Source organism: Metopolophium dirhodum, chromosome 1 (genome assembly GCF_019925205.1).
Source record: "Metopolophium dirhodum isolate CAU chromosome 1, ASM1992520v1, whole genome shotgun sequence".
Taxonomy (NCBI): domain Eukaryota; kingdom Metazoa; phylum Arthropoda; class Insecta; order Hemiptera; family Aphididae; genus Metopolophium; species Metopolophium dirhodum.
Window position 1 is genome coordinate 78,173,555 of NC_083560.1, and position 18,671 is coordinate 78,192,225.

The 18,671-nt window shown below is 29.2% G+C and overlaps 1 protein-coding gene and 1 long non-coding RNA gene across 2 annotated transcripts in view; one reads left to right on the forward strand and one right to left on the reverse strand.

The window, feature by feature from the left end:
* The first annotated feature begins 218 nt into the window (after positions 1 to 218).
* The window catches only part of LOC132934687 (facilitated trehalose transporter Tret1-like), a 36,069-nt gene continuing 17,616 nt past the window's right edge, over positions 219 to 18,671 (forward strand). The window contains exons 1-3 of the mRNA XM_061001009.1: positions 219 to 384; positions 462 to 597; positions 8,287 to 8,472. Of these exons, the coding sequence (XP_060856992.1) occupies positions 349 to 384; positions 462 to 597; positions 8,287 to 8,472 (358 nt within the window). The 5' untranslated portion in view covers positions 219 to 348. The remainder of the gene's footprint in view (positions 385 to 461; positions 598 to 8,286; positions 8,473 to 18,671) is intronic.
* On the reverse strand, positions 6,484 to 13,507 carry LOC132934689 (uncharacterized). Its single transcript, XR_009663062.1, has 3 exons — positions 13,413 to 13,507; positions 13,187 to 13,272; positions 6,484 to 7,005 (listed from the first exon to the last, which is right to left on the reverse strand). It is a non-coding gene; the product is annotated as an uncharacterized LOC132934689 (long non-coding RNA).

Sequence of the window (18,671 nt, forward strand, 5' to 3'; positions counted from 1 at the left end):
TATATAAAAAACGTAGTTTAATATTTTCAATAAAAATGGGACTTTTTTTTCCCCTTTTAAAATTAATAATACATATAGGTTAGGAGTATAATGTATTACGTAACGTTATATTTTCGTTATCGATATATTATGTTTTTGTATATACTATACACATACGAATTCAAGAGGCATTATGATACGCGTGAAATAATATGCAAGTAATAATTATTAATTCACAACAAACGATTATTAGCAATAATTGTGTGTCTCGTCTAGTCAATCATTAGCCGAGAATGAGTTGACACGTACGGCAGTCAAATAATAATTACATCGTAGCTGCGTTTTTTTTAAGTACTCTGATTTTTAAAAATGTTGAATTTCAAACTCAATCGCCATCTGAAGCTTGTGAGTATGATGAAACAAAATAATGTAGGAACCTGTATAATATTATCATCGATAAATTGTTTTCATTCAAATTTTAGGCATTATGCACTTGTTTAATGTCATTCCAACAGTTAATCGTCGGATGTTCTTTCGTATTCTCATCTATTGTTCTATCCAAACTAAAAGAACCGACGTCTACGATAAAAATAAATACTGAAGATTCCTCATGGATAGGTAAATTTATTTGTCATTATTATATTCTATACAAATATGATATATTATTTTATACATGGTGTCATGATCCGACGATCAGAAATAAAAGTTTATATTTTCAATGTAATTGTCTGTTGTTTGCATATATTTGATTATTAGTGTTAGGTTATAAAAAAATATTTTTCTCGAATGTTTTGAAAAATAAAAATAATAATACCATTATTAAACACTTATTATAGGCGCTGTAGTGATAACGTATAATAACATAATGTAATAAGATAATGGAATTATATGATTGTTTATTGACTACTAAGCCAAAATATGATATTTATGATTATTATTAATTATTACCAATCATAAAAATCAATATCGATTGGTTTTGGTTTAACGTTCTACGAACAAATCGGATATCATAGTATTATTACACATAATATTATATTAACTTACAACAATAATAATAATAATAACTATGATAATAATAATAACAAAATAATAATAATAAATATTATAATAATCCTACCGTCTTAGCCCACTATGCCGTAATACAATTATTTTAAAAATCAATATTTCGTTGTGTATCGATTTCCGTAATAAAAAGTACGTTATCTCTCATTGGAAATTCATATAAATCGATTTTAAAATAACTAAGAAGACAGTATATAATATATTAATATGTTTACAATGTACATGGTAAAAACCAAATATTTAACTTAATAAAATGGTCATCCTAAATCAGAGATTTATATTTCAGATAGGTTTAAAAATTTAACTGTATGAGATTTAGATGTCATGTTTTTTTTGTTTCTGTCATTATAATAATTGTTTTATATTATTAATAGTTGAGAATTTGAGATAGGTACAATAATATTTATATATGTTAGAATCACATTAAATTTAAATAAGAATAAAAAATGAAAAATGGGCTGTATTTCTTGGGTATAAACTATAGTTGCTATAGGTGGATAATTGGTCACGTCCATGATGGGACTTAAAATGTTTACCTTATCAATTTGCTTAAACATGCATTTTCAGAAGCTTCAACCTCCTACTTTATTTTAGTTGGGCACCAAATATGTTTAAGCAATAGAAACATAGGTACTACATAAATTAATAATTGATAGCTACTACATTTTTTTTTATTTCAATGCTATAAACGTATTGCTTTATGCAAATATATTAACAATGGTATCGGTATTAATACACTTAGATAAACTTTTTTTATGTAAGGTGTTGTTGATATTAAAGATAACAAACACTTAAGACATTATTGAAATAATTTTAATTTAAAATTAATTCACATAATACACATAAACCATATAAAATAAAGTTTAGAAATAAAAATACAAATATACTATTTATATTAACGTCTGGTCTGACTGAGTTCTTATTATAATATGATATTATTATAATATCATTGATACATTACGTCATGGCTAGGTCAGAAGACTTGTAACATTAGTATATTTGTTTTGTACAGTCAAAAATAGTAGAGTACGAAACAAATACGTTTCTTACTTTCACAAAGCTAGTTTCAACATTTTATTTTACATATAAATGCGTATTTTAAGCTATTTTTGATCTATATGTCTTCCATTTTATTCTTTTTAAGACATATTTTTAATTAATTAATAATTTTATCAATTTTTTCTCTACTGGAATTTGTTTTTAAATTATACAATCAAAACATACATCTACTTTTAATTGTTTTCGTATAAAATGGTTTTTGACTGGCAGGCATAGGTTTTTCCTAGAAGCCTGATAATTTTATAAATTATAATACAATTTAACACTTTAAGTAGTAACACGTGGAACAAATAAAACTAATTTAAAATAATAAATTCAGTTAAATAAAATACAAACAAAATTAAGTTAGTGGGTGTCACTCTGTTGTACAGTAGGTTACAAGTTGGTCACTACCATGGATGGTGTTAAATTTTAATTCAATGATATTATACCATTGTATAAGAAAACCGTTTCTGAGCGAAGACGGTCAGTCAGCCTACGATATTACTAAGTATGTTTGATTATTGTGAATAAAGTAATTTATATATAACCTATTTACATGGAACATTGATTTAAATTTTCAATTCTTAGCTATAAAAGTTTAATATTTTATAAATTTTATACTACAAAATAAATATTAAATTTTAAATTGGTTCCATTTTGTCAACATGCGAACTTTAAATACTTATAAAATAAATTGTGCCTAATATGTATTTTTAATGTTTTTCAACTGCTGTAATAACAATATATCTGGGGCCTTATATTAAGTTTTCACGCTTTTTTACAAAACAAATAACATTTTATTGACAGTTATACAAAAAAACCTAAACAAATTTAAAATTGAAAATGTCCGTAACAGTTCAAACGAGTCATAATAATTTCAAAGTTTTGTGGTATATAGATAATGAAAATATAAATATTCAGTGAAATTTGTATGTACCTACAGTTATTCGTTTTTGAAATACAATAAAAATAAGAAAATTACTACATGAAAAATCAAGTGAATATCCAATGTCGTAAAAATATAAACTTCACACGTTCATAAAAATATACTTTTACTTTCTTGTAGACATTTTTTTTTTTTTGATAAAGGTAGACAAACATATGAAGAATCTTGTATTACATTTTCAAATCTTAGATTTAAAAAGAAAATTTTTTTCAAAATTCTATTGCATACATAAAATGTTAATATAAATAACCAGTGAACATTTTGTGTATCTACGGTTACACCAAAAACCATAATCGATTTTGTCAAAAACCAATTTTGCGTAAAATTTCCTGTTTTTCCCCAATTGTCATTTTTTTTTTTTAACTTATCGAGTTAAGCGTATGATTTTTAACTGTTAACTTCTAACTTATTGATATTGTGTCCTCTTAACGTTACTTAACTTGAGTTAATTATTTTTATTACCTTGCCTACCTTTGTCAATTTTTCGAAAACCACAAAAATTACTATCTATTTGCTGCCAATATTCTATAAAAATATCGATACTTTTATGAAATATCATTATTTCATTATCAATTATCATCTATAAACATAAGTATGAATTTGTCTGATATGCGAATACAAATCTTCATTATCGTTACGGACGTTACCTATTTATCGACATAATTGGTACACAATTATAATACCCATAGGCGTGATACATTTATATGAGGGGCTACAGTACACAACGTATGATATTCTAAAAATATTACTAAAAAAATATTGCGGGGGGGGGGGGGGGGGGGGCTAAAGTACTATTAAAAACATACCTTCTAAGTTGTTTAGTATTAATTTGAGTAATTTGACGTTATAATATGAATCGTTTTCAACAAGTTATTAAGAGGTAAAAAGTAAAGCACAATTACTTCTCATGCCCGTATGCATAGTCAATTTATATGTGTCACATAAATTGACTACCTTGATTGACACGGCCATCAGTAATTTTAAATTTCAAAAAATTGAGTAAACAAAAAAACGGATTTAAGTGGAGGGTTAATGACTGATCGCAATAGTTTGGTAAACTCCTTATATCCTAATACTAGAAAAAAAGCAGATCTGTGATCTGGAGTAATCGCTGTTCTTCCAAGTAATTATTGAATTTACAGCGCAGTATGTCCAACTGCCAAATTTATATTTTCGTTCTACAATGGTATCGAAATAGAATTAATAAAATTTATACAGCGTTACCGGTAACTATGTATAAGGAATTATATTATCTACATTAAAAAAAAAAAAAAAAATTGACATTATAATTTATTAAGGCTATTGCTGGGTGTTATTAAATATTTAATTTTCAAAGTGCTGTCTAAACTAAGTTTGTCTTTTTTTGTCCTCTTCTCGCCAGGGTTGTTTTAAATCCATTTGAGTTAATCGAATAGTATAAGATATAGGCAAGTGTTATTATACAATTTATTTAAATATCTAAAATAATAAAACAAATAATAATATACCTACATCATTTTTTTGAACACATTGGTATGACATCAGAAGGCATTTGGTAGTAACTCCAAATAAAAAACGTGTATTTATTGCTTTCATTCTCTGATGGATAAGCCAATTTGTAGAATAGATCCATTAAAACCCATAAAAGTTATGAAATCACTTTTTTTCGTGTTCAATAATTTAATTTTAATTGTAAAAATATTAATTACCTAATTATACAAACCATCTTTTAGAAGTTTAAAAAAATATTATTTTTACTGCATCACATTGTGGCCTAATTTAGGCGTTTAAAAACTAATTACTCATTTCCTGAAAAACTAATTTTTCGGAAAACGGGCAGATACAGGTAGGACTGCTTCAGAATAGTAATAGTTACAAATAATAACAATAATAATAATATTATTATCAATAGTGATGATCTACATACTAACATCATTTTTCAAAAATAGATTAAATCAAGATCGTTTAATAAATTAACTCAAATATAAGGTTATTTTTATTCCCGTAAGAAAGAACTTATTATTAGCACTGATAGTGCCATAATTATTTATAAAATGTAATTTTTAAAATACATTTTAGCGTTTTACATTTGTCGTATACAAAATGCAAAATTATTTAAATTCTTCAAAATGTTAGCGCGTTGGTTTTTCTTTTAATTGAATCTCGCGTTACACCAATGGTCCAAAGATCCAAAGATGGTTTAAAGTTTTAATAAAATTAAATAATTACAAGTTACGGCTTACGAGTTACAGAAACGAGGAATAGACACGATAATATATTGATGTCATTATACGTCTGACGCGTTTGTTCGAAACTCGTGACCTTAAAGTAGTATAATTTTGCATATGCCGAGCGATCTAAAAACTTTTCGGAGATAATTTTAAGGTTAATATTGTCAAATATACCATATATTATAATAAATGATAACGTGAACGTGAATAATTCAAACTTAATCCAAACAATCAAAAACTTTTTTATTTTAATTTATAATTTAATACGGAGGTATAATGTATGGCGCTGTGGCTTATCAGAATCATTGTTTGAGACAATATATAAATCGTTACCTATCATTACATATATATATATATATATGTACCATTGTACCCAATATATAATATATATTTCACTTAAAGCTAAAAAAATATCATTTTATGAGAAACCTTACCTATATAAATGTTCAAGTTTTTTTACTTAAAAAATAATTAATTATAACAAAATAATTTATGTTATCATGATAAATGGAAAAGAACTAGTAAAGGTCAACAATTTAAAAAATGATTTAGTATCTGTGTAAAGATAGTATAAATGTTTGGTAAAAACTTCCAAGTCATTCAATTTTGAAATACAACAAAATTACAAAATAATTTTAGCCGAAAACTGGCAGTGCATATTTATTCCCGTTTCCCGATTGTTATAATATAGTGTATTGGGACATTTATACTTATGCCCCCCCCCCCCCCCCCCACACACACACACATACCGAAAGTACCAACTAGGTCCAACGTCAAGGTTGTACTTGCATTAGATTATTTTGATATGTATTATTTTGAGTTGTTAGTATTACAACAACATTTTAAATCCTGTGCTGCCTTTTATTTTTATTGCTACAAGATATGTACAGAGTTTTAAATACTATGAAATTGATTCACTCGTAATATTTTTATATTTTTTTATTAATATCATAATTCCACACGGTTTCGTCTACCAACACTGATAAATAGAGTATCATTTTGCATTAAAAATATTAAATAAATGTTCAATGTGGACATTAACGTAGTACTGAAAATCATTCCACCTTAACTTACTGAAAGAATTCATTTTTACACATCAGATAGACACAGTTATTATTATCTACACTATATTTTCTTCGAACGTTTACAGCTCCTTGATTTCAATTTGAGTGGTTTTGCTTCAGATATTAATTCATAATATTTAATTTTAGATAAATATTTACTGTTTACATAATATATTTTTTATCAATATTTATTTAAATTTTTGTTTCCACAAAAGATCAAAACAATTGAAATCGAATCAAAAAAAAAAAAAAAATGTATATCATATTATTGTAATCATTAGTCACTTTATATTATTATACTCTATGAGTTATGACTAATAGACGTCAACACACATGACGTGTTTGAAAAAAAAAATGCATTGTATTTCATCGGTATTATAAATCATCCTTTGACTCGTAAAATGGTGGCTGATCAAAATGTTTTTGTTTGTAAGCAAGAACAGCATTTTATCTGTCCTTTGTCAGAGAATTGTATTTACTATTATTTGTGTACGAAAAAAAAATCACGAACAATCACGTTTTTAATTGCAATAATAAAAAATGTACATACAAACAAGATGAAAGCTTCTGGTAGTCTGGTATAACGTAGATTAAATCCACTACATAATATTGATAGCAAAAAAAAGACTGTTTACGAGTCTCAACAACTATTGATTAACCGTAGTGGAGGATACAAATTTCAACTATGTTGCTACTTTCTCAACTGTAATAAAATAAAAATGATAATTATACCGTCATTCGATAATGCCTGTTTGTAAGAAATAAAACACATAATTCAAAATAAAAAGTGTATATCTACCTAATTATATCATTGAAACCATCTACACAGATAACCGTAATATCTACGTTTCATTTTAGCGATGAAAATATCAACAGTGAACATAATATTATAAGTTTATTATACATACAGGTTATATATTTTTTTATATTAAATTATTTAAAATATATTTGTTTTAAAATCCATTTTTTGTTTTAAAAATAAGAAACTTTTCAAGAGATTGCAATACTTTTTAATTGAAAATACATAATTTATATAATTTCTTTACCATAAAAATATCAATCTTAAAATTACGAAGAACGCATTTATTCTTAAATAATATAATATAACTTGAGTAGTTCTTTGACTTCTTAATAGTTAATTGAACATAACATATTTTAATTTGGCATGAGTGTTTAGTTAATATCAATTTTTACGAAAAACAAAAAACAAAGTATAATTCCTTACCCCCAAACCACAGCAATCTTAATATTTTAAATATTTAATATGCAACACCGTCACGAAAACAAATTATAACCATTGACCTTCAACACCGACGTTATTTTTTTGAGATCAATAAAAACAAATAAAATATATTTAGCTAGATAACTGTAATAAACGTACAAGTGTGCAAGCCATAGAACGTTTAGTATCGAATCTAATTGAAGTTATATAATATTATTCTCCGTCAGATAGTCTTTATTAAGAGAATAATGAAACGGTCCAAATTATTACGTCTAATTATTACAACTAAGTTGTTGATGTTTGTAAGTAAAAAAATGAACATGATTAGTAATTTGAAAATAACGAGACCACGAACACCACTATACAAACAATATACACTAAATATTCCGTTTTTATTGGTATTAAAATTATGACTAGGTACCTATGTAAAAGCAATTATATATTCTTTACTGAAAATGTTTAAAAAATATTTATCGGATTTCTATCTAAATTAGTTTTTGAAAATTAATTAGTTTCAGATATTTTAATTAAGTACTCAGTACTATAATCATAATATACTTTATTTTTCTAACTACTAATATATCAATTTAAAGTGAGTGTTCTTAGGTTCTATAGGCTTATTGGAATTTATTTAGGTCCTATATTATTATTTACTTTATTTGAATAAGTTTCGAGTATACAAAATAGTTTTTTAGAAAATGTATAATAAATTAATCGTTTAGTATAATATTATGTATAATAATATATATTTCATTTTTTCAGCGAGTGTACCAATACTAGTATGCCCTATCGGCTTACTCGTAATTGGAATACTAACAGATAAACTTGGCCGAAGAAAAGCTCTTCAAGTTGGTTATATACCACTTATTGTAAGTTGGCTAGTACTTGCATATGCCAATTCACTAAAATTAATTATGATTGGAAGAATTATACTGGGAATTGGACTTGGTAAGTTTCCCGAATTAATAAAATTTTATATTATTGTGCTTTATAATTATTCAAATGTTAGTAATAAATAACACGAGTGGAAAACTTTCCTCGGTGACGCAATGATTATCCTTTGTCGAAAAATTAATTTCAACCTTCGGGAAATTATATACCAGTTAGAGTCAAGTGAAAATCTCCTTTGGAGTGTTTTTATTTAAAAGTTTTAATCCTACAACTTTTATTTATTACCACTTACCGTTTTCGACATAGTGTCTCCGCCTAGTATAGGTGACAGCTACTATACCAACATGTGCGGTGAGAAAATACGAATAATTTGAAAACACGAGCTGCCATCAAAGTTTAGAGGAAGCGTCAACTGTTAAATTTTTGTTATTCATTTGTGTCCGAATAAAGGTATTATAATTACACGCGTGTGATGTATTTCATCAAAATATGGCAAGACATAGGACTCTACCTCCTATATGATAAACAGATGTTTAAGTATAATATTTTATACATTTATGACCTATACAACAATATGCCAGTTATAACATTTTAAAATACTCTTAAATTATGATAATTAGCAATAAATTAAGTAAGTTTTAGTTTAACAAATTGTAATTAATTGGTACCTAAAGATAAAATACATGCTTTGTCTTTTGTAAATTAAGACATGCGTATAGTTTTTCGGTAGGTTACATATTTCACGGTAGGTATACTTAACATACTGCACGAGTAAAAACGTGGTAATTTTCGATAAACAAAATTAAAATTAAAACCAAAAAAATTCATTTCGATTTCAATCAATTCAAACCCTGTCTATTATAATGCACTGCTTGTAGCTGCTTCTGTACAGTGTACAGCATTGATTTTCTTTGACCTCGAATATCCAACCATATATAATAAATTGTGCGCAGACATATGCGACAAAGTGCGAACCGACCAAAACGTAATAATAGATAGTAATATATAGAATGTATAAATGTAACATCAGCGATTTCTTTGAAACAACTTGTCTTAGTATGCACGTCGAATATCGAACCGATTTGTCTAAGTGCTTGCGGGTATTGCAAGTAGGTTGAAGGTTACCAATTATTTTACGAACCTAATGCAGAATTTTTTGAAATAATAAACGTCTGTCAATGTTTTTAAGTTAGGTACCATTTTTAGAGGATGGTTTCATAAATATGGTAACAATTTTCGTAGAAATATCTCGATTTAATAATTTATTATTACCAACATACGAGAACACAGTTGACGGAGTTTCCGATCGATTTATTGCAAGCCAGGCAGAGCCGCAGGGGTGTAATTTTCGGGATACAAAGGTACAGTGCAATTGCATCACATACAGAAGCACTTAATATTCCACAGATTTGTTATTGAAATTATAAACGCTCTTCTAATGAACAAATAATAATATTCTGATGGTTTTATTCATTTGTTTGGATGAAATTCTCATTAACAACAGATAGGTACTAAGAAACCTCGGTAACTTGAATCGGTCGGGGACAAAAAGTCAGGAATTTGCAAACATTATGACTATAACGTTATATACGATAAAGAACGATTGAAATTGTTAAGGGCAATTAAAAATAAAAAACAACTAACGAAATAAAACATAATATATACCTAGTGGTTAACAAAATGTATAAAACATCTATAAACAAAAGAAAATGCAAAAGAAAATATATAGAAATATATATAACTAAACATAACATAATGTACCTACTAAACAGACTAACAATATTATTTTCAAATGCAAGTGAGTACAATACCGATATACAGGACGATTCACCAAGCAACCTCATCCCCCCCTTTTTTTTTTAAATAATGCAGTTATTCAGTATCTGATTATTGGACCTTTTAAATATACTTTAAGTCCATATTTACAAACGCTTGAAATTGATTGTACTACTTGAGGAATAAGGAGTTTCCTGTGGATATACAAATTTATTTTTTTCAATTGAGAACCCCAATATTGTACTGTACATTATTTAGTGGATATTTTTTCTAATAATTTTGTTTTAGGCACCTAATTCAAAATTCATACGTATAATTTCTCAGTTATTAAAATGTTCATATTAACGATCTATAGGTAGTCCTTAAAAATGTTTTTTTTAAATTTAAAAAATATAAAATAGATATAGTAGCGATCTAATATTTATTATATTTAGAGTTTTATTTTAAAATCTGACGTTTGTATATTATCCACGAGACACTCGATAAATGAAATAACTCCTTAAGTAGGTACTTAATATACAAAATCTCAAACATTTGAAAATATGGTCTTTAGGTAAATTAAAAATTCCATAAACCGTTTTAGAATAATAGCATTATTGAAGACGAAAGACGGGGCCCCGAGGTTATTCTCGGTAAATACCAATAACTCTAAACATAAAAGAAAAACTCACACATCAACACAAAGGCCAGTTAAATTAGATAAAATTATGAAGTATCAAAATATCAAAATTAAATTCGTTTTTGAGTTACCTATTCAACTTTGTGTAATAAGGTTGATAGGTCCATGATTAAGGGTTAGGAAGATATTAAATGGGCAATGGTGATTTTAAAATTGTCCTACTTAATATATTAATCAATGAACATTTATAATTTTAAAAATGGCCCAAGTATAATCTAAATCTATATTATATTTTTGTAAAATTATTTTTAAGGGCTTTTATCCTGATTATTAACATTTTAATATCTTAGAAGCTACTCGTTCGAATTTTAAACTAGTTTTTTACATCAACATTTTCAAAAAAATGATGCACTAATCAATTTATATTAAAAACGGGGGTTCTCATTTGAAAAACAGAAGTTTCTATAATTGTATCTCCACAGGATACTCTTTAAATATATAGTAAAATAATCTAGAAGATTTGAAAATGTGGACTTTAAAATATTTAAAAATTCTAAAAATCAAAATTTGAATAAATGTATAACTAATGGAAAAATGGGGGTGATCATACTTGGGGAATCACCTTGTGTATTATGACAGTTTACAATTGCACGTTGGATAGTACCTAATTATAATAATATTATTCGAACTTCAGAGCGTGATGTGTTTTCTCATTCGGCTATACTGATGAAATTCAATTAATAACAGTACGAGACACACGTCAGACATAATTATAAAAAAAAGTTATTGTATAATAATACTATAATACTGTGCTAAAATATTGTAGACTGTTACGTTGGGACATATTATCATATTGACGAGTGGACGCACGATGAAAATATTTTTCATATTTCAAACGATATGTTTTGCACATAATAAATTAAAAATGAAGAAATAGATATAGTCAAAGCTCAAAATAACTGAAATTAAAATTTCAAAATATTTTCCTTTAAACTTCCGCAAGTGGTTATAGAAAGTGTAGGATAATAATTAATAATTAATAAATAATTGTATTAAAAAATTTGTTAAAAAATGTTTTTTATATTGTATTTTTTTAGACATATTATAAAGTTTAAAAATATAATATTGAAAAACAGAGATCGGCGCATGCTGTAAAATATTTCCATCACGCAATTAAAAAAAAAATAATGAAATTTGGTTGATTCTACAAGGCGGTATTGTTATTCCCGCAGAGTGTATTTTTTAGGACAAAATGGTATCGGCACCGAGCGCCTTAAAGCAAATATTGTGAAAACAATATTAATTCTTGATAAATAATAAATATAATATTTTTTATTTTTTATTTGACACTATAATGTATTATAATATATTAATATATACACTAAAAATTAATAAAATTACCTGAGAACGTTAAAAAAGCTCTAAAAATGGAAAAAACATAGAAAAATGCAAAATAAAAGTTTCGCCTTTGAAATATCTGTCACGTGAAACGAATTATGTACTTGGAAGCATTATTATCCTATAGAGCCCTATAAGTTCTATAACTTATAGGCCTTCTTTTTTTACGATAAACTGCAATACTATGCGCAAGATAATGTTCACAATGAACTTTTACAGCTTCCTTTCATGAAGAAGTTACACTGTCAAACTAATAAAGATGCATACATTACCAAAGTAAGTGTTTCATTAGTATAGCCATCAGGATTTTGGTTCTGATGCGTTGTAAATTCGACTTCAAAGCATCGCATATTATTTTGCCTCTGTAGAGGGAATATTATAAGTATAGTCGAATATTCAATATTTTTTTTAACAGTTTGCATTATCTTTGTCTCCCTCTGGCATTTGCTTCATAATTTATGTTGTACTAATAACAATTTAAGGAGACCAGGAGACATTCTGTTTTCTTTTCTTTTAGCCCTACCACTACATCGCACAAAATCAATACCCAATTACTAATTAGTCAACCCACGTCGTTACATACCTAACCTATATTAATTTTCGTACAACTAATATCATTTTAAAGTTAAGCTAAATAAAAAAAAATACCCGATGGTGTACTCGGAATAAAACGTTACACTATGTCTAGAAAATCTAGTTTTTTGTTGAGTCAGTCTGCATCGTTGATAAAACAATTTTAATTGGTTTTATTTTTATTTTGACCATTTATCAAAGTATCCATAAAAATAAAAATAGGTAATAGAATAAAAGACGAACTTCCATTATCATAATTTATTATCCCACTGTCTTTTTATATTTTTATGTAGGAATGAACTTTTTTTTTTATGAGATGTCATGGAAAATATTATTATTTCTAACAAGCAATAACTAATAAGTTATAATAACTAAATAATAATAAAATTGTAATTTCTTACCTACTTTTTAAAAAAATGGCTTTCTAAGTATTGTTCTTTAACGTCGCTGTCCTGTATGTCAACGGAATTTACCATTATTTGTTGATCAAACTGCAAACATTCATATACAAAGTCAAAGATTAGTTTTTTTATCTTTTCAATACGTATTCGAAGTTTTTTTTTATTAGAAAATATTAAATCATGAATATCTATTCTAATAATTAAAGGTAACGACATAATGACACACGTACATAAACTCTGTGTTAAATCACAGACACAAAACGTTTTAAATTGAAATTCAGGCATTTAGATTTAACGTAGACAGTATTAATGAAGGTATGGAGTGTGTACTTCAATTTGGTATATAAATGGAAGACGAGTCTTGTAAATAAATATAACTATTTAGTAATTGTTACTTTATCTTATCTATACGAAGGTACCTCCATAATGATACATATTTAAGACTCTTAATATGGATTATCATTGAATTTGAACGCCTACTTATACAGTATAAGAATATTAATAGAGTAATAGATAGTGAGTAGCAGTGGCGTTATTTGGGGGGACAAGGTGGGCATTTTCCCCCCTTGTCATTAGCGGGCCGCTGTCTGGCCGGGTATGGACTAGTTTTGAGCCTTCATGTAGTAGCTAATAGGTAATATTTTCAAGTATCCCTCTACATATGTATTAATTATTTAGATATTGTTATCTCTCAAAAAAATGGGTTACTTATATTTATGATAGTATAACCTTTGATACTAACTAGTAAGTATAAAATTATGTAAAAAAGCTATTTGTATTGAGATAAATATGCAATTTTAATGTAATGTAATGTATTTGTTAGTGAGTGGATTTTTGTAAGATTTATTTTGTGCCGGTCAAAAACGTTGCCCCCCCCCTCCTTTCAAAAACTAAAATGACGCCACTGCTTATACTTAATTAACTTGAATGCTTACTTACTTAATAAACATATATAACAATACAATTATAAATTTGAAGATGTCATATGACGTTACAAGGCCGCCCTTGAATATTTCAAAGAAAACATTTTTTTTTCTGTAATTTTGTTGGTACGATTAGGTGGGATAAGCAGAGAACTTATTTGTAACTATTAAGTAAAAAATAATTGTCAATGAACATTTGCCAAATGTTTGATTTTAAGACTCTGCACGCCACTAGACTATAGTATCAATTTTTACAATATCGTTTAACGATCACTTCACTCCACATAAAGTTCGGGAACGTGCGTGTACTTTTACTTGGTGTAATTGCATGACGTGATTATGGAGTGGCAAGAAAGGTACTTTCCACGTTGAGTGGTACAAAGTTATTGAGCCCCCACCCCCACCAGATATGTCAACAGTAGAAATATAAAATCGTCTAAAATAAAGAATGAGAATGAATACAATTCATTTAACATACATTTACAGGATAAAAATGTTTTTTTCCTCAAATAATTGCATAAAGTACCTACATGTATTTCACTTTTATCCTGTTGAATGATATGTTGACTTTTGACGGTATCGTATTATTGCGTTACAAAAATAACTCTGTTCGATCCTTTTGGTCACGGAGTTTCCGCCGTCGGCGGTTGCGCTGGGTTGACCGCCACGACAACCTGATTCGTGGGCGCTACGCGCCATTGGCTGCAATGTTGGCCAGACTGTCGTGGTCCCCGTTACCGGTGTTTGGCACCGGTGAACCCGTCAGTATTCTCTATCTTGCTCCGGTGTCTTTTTGTGGTTAGCTCGTTACCGCTCGTGTTCGACGGCCATTACCAGTGATATTGGATTAATATTTAAAGCCCCGTTGTTCGACGTGTTACTACTGTTGCTATACAGACTGTCGCGTTTCGTTTAACCGTTACGTGCAACCGAATCCGTTGCTCCACAAGAGGTTTGGCTGTTGTCGGCAGCTTCGCCACATTACTCACTCGCTCGTGAGCGTTGATCCGCACCAGTCCGGTACACACGACCGTGTCCGTACTACGACGGCCGAGATATCCAGCAGTTCAGCCACGCCATCTCAAGTCATCATCTCAAGTCCGCATCTGGCAGCAGCTGCGCAGGCCAGTGGGTGATCCCCCCTCAGACCTTGTGTATAGAATATCATTATGTCATGTGCCCTTGTGTTTATTTAGAATATTAATACATAAGTATATATTCACCCTTTATACAAACTTTGTTATTTATTAAACATTTGCCCTACCCACAAACATCCCGATGACCGTGTGTCAGGCAAACACCAGAATACAGGATCGCCGGCGCAAACGTTTGGTAGCAGAGCTTGGTTGATTGGTCTATCAACATAATTGGTACTCAGGATTCATGTGAGTAGTACATTATGTTTGTGGCTATAGCTTATGAGTATAAAGTGTATACATTTATTTGTCCTAATACTTATTCCTACCTAGTGTTCTTAGCTATTAAGTAACATTAGATCTACATTAGTAGTATCGTTTATTACTTATTATATTAAATATGTGATCTCAATAAATATGGGGTCTCAATATTAATATATATATAGTGTGGGTACTATTTAGTAGAATATAAGAATAGTAGGTATAAGAATTTAACTCAAACGACTGCTCAGTTATTGTTACATATTATTAAGAATTAAATTTATCATTTTAGTATTGAGTTAGATTCACTGTATTTGTGTTCATGCGTTTATGTTTTTTTATCATCATTAAATAATTCAAATTCACTTTAATATTACAATTAGTTAAATTATTGTATTAAACTGGTGCTCCCCAGGTTGAATTTATTTATTGTTTTTTATTTAATATTGGTTATAAGCTATAGGTTTTTGCTTACTAGTTGCTGGTCTCGTTAACACCTATCTTAGTAATTGATTGGATCGTTTATTATTATTATTTTTGTCATGCTGTTGGCAGTTGAGTCTTAACAGTAGCACCTTCAGTGCATCTAGTTATTATATTTTTTATATACTTGTATAGTATAAGATTTAGGTGTGCGTCGTGGGTCGTGTCATTGCTCAGGTACTGTACTAATACTTAATATATTATTATTTTAGTGTTTGTATTATATTATTCTCTTTAGGGTTGCTCAACTGAAGTCTTAGGGTTATATATTACATATTTGTTTATTTATCTAGATCATAGTTATAACTTATAATTCATTTAATTATTATAGCTAGTATTGTGTTTTTCGGTTACACCTGGGTTTTGATTAAATTATAATAGTAGGTGCTCTCCGAGTATTTTAATTTGTCTTAACTGTTATTGGTTGTTATATTGAGTGTGGCCTAGCATTTAATTAATTGCTTGTCTAGTTATTGCCTACATAAACGCGCATATTATATTTTTATCAGTTAATTTGTTTATTGTTGATTGATGTTACTCATCCAAAAAACTCACCAATCTTTTATTCTATTTTACCAAGTCTGTAGTTGGGGTAAGTGGATGGTTGCATAGGTGTTGCCTCTATACATTATATCGTCTGACTTTTAAGTAACTAATTTGATTGTTACGGTTTGATCATTATCATTTGGCATCGTTGCTCAACGTTTTTGCATCGTGTGACTTATTTAAATTGGTTTAGCTTGCTCGTGCTTTCACATTTGATCTGCTCTGATTGATTATTGTGGTTAGGCTCTTCTGTGCATACTAGTGTGTTAGTAACATAGGTGACGTGGAACGGAATGCGCGAGACAAGGATCGGTCGATACTGCGTCGAGATGGTTTAGTGGCTAGGATCCGCCATGTTCATTAATTGGCTACCAGATTAGCAACTGTCCAGGCTGTTAGACCTCAGTTAGCTGTTGCAATTCAGGATCTGGATGCATAGTGGGCCAGCTTTGAGATAGAAAATAATGGTTTGTTGTCAATTTTATCTGATTTGGATTTGCTGACCGAGTTTCCGGTAGGCTTGAAGGTTGAGGTCCGGACGTTAGTAGTGGAAGCTAAGGCCTTGTGGAATGAATCTCAACCATCGCCGGGGGTGAGCATTGGCACCGTTAAGCGAGTGGCGTATTAGACTAGCGGTGACAATTTGAGTTGTTCCGTTGGGTCATCAAAAGATTGTCCAGTGCCGTATGCACCTTTGCCCTTGGCACCCATAAGACTACCTGAGATACCTATTCCATATTTATTATATTTATTTATTTATTTGTTAACGGGCTGGGCCCTATTCAACAGTTTAACATACTACAATAATACATAATTTAAAATAATTAATTCAATGACATAATTAAATATATATAAGATAATAATTACAGAATAATAAGTATAATAATGATAATAAAACAATATAAAAATATATAATAATAAATGTATCAGTATTTAAGAACGGTGCTCTCATTGGCCAGCCGCATCATGCGGTCTAACGGATTATTTCTGCTATAATTGGTAGTGTGCGCAGGAACAACGAAAGGAGCATGGTATCTAGTAGTACGGGAAGGAACTTTGAAATTGACTATCGAGAGAAGTGAGGGAGCATCTATACGACCATCAACCAGTTTATTCAGAAACTCTATGTTAGCGTTAACTCGCCTGTCAGCCAGTGAAATGAGGCTGAGTTCCTGCATAACTAAGAAATAGTCGTGGGGAGGATGATTTATTTTTAAGACAAAAGCTGCGCAAGATAAGAACCGTCTTTGAACACGTTCTAATTGACATGAGTCAGATACCGTATAAGGGTCCCATAGGACCGATGAATACTCTAAAAGTGAACGGACCTATGAGCAGTATATAGTTTTTAATGAAGAAGATAGATTGAACTCCTTTGATATGCGCATTACAAACCCAAGCGTTTTTAAGGCTTTGCAGCATATCATTTCAGTGTGGGAGTGAGAATTGAGATCACAATTAAAGATAATACCTAAGTCTTTCTTACTACAAACCGATGTTACACTTGAACCATTGATGGAGTAAGTATAGTTAATAGGGGAGCGGTGTCTTAAAAATGACATTTATTTACATTAAACTGTAGACCAATATTATTAAGCCACGAGACCAGGTTGTTGAGATCATTCTGGAGCGTAGAGCAGTCAGATAAGTTATCAATTTTCCTAAAGAGCTTCAAGTCGTCGGCAAACATGAGTAGTTCACAGTTTTTGACAGTTTCCTTGATGCCATTTACATACAAAGAAAACAATATTGGAGATAAATGTCCTCCTTGAGGAACTCCAGAAGAGACTTTTGAGATGGTTGATTTGCATCCGAACACTTTTACCCACTGGACTCTGTCTGACAAACAAGATTTAATCCAAGACAACAATGGTTCACCGAACCCAGTTTTGTATAGGGTCTCGATTAGGCGGCCATGGTCGACTCTATCGAAGGCTTTAGTAAAGTCTGTGAAAATAACATCAACTTGGATGTGCTTCTCGACAGCCTTCATAACAAAATTTTTATAAACGAGTAAATTAGTAGTGGTTGAGCGACCAGGTCTAAACCCATGTTGCTCGTCGATCAGAATAGAGTTAATTGGCGATTGAATACTTCTCAATACTAGAAGTTCAAACAGTTTGGATATGTGGCTCAAAAT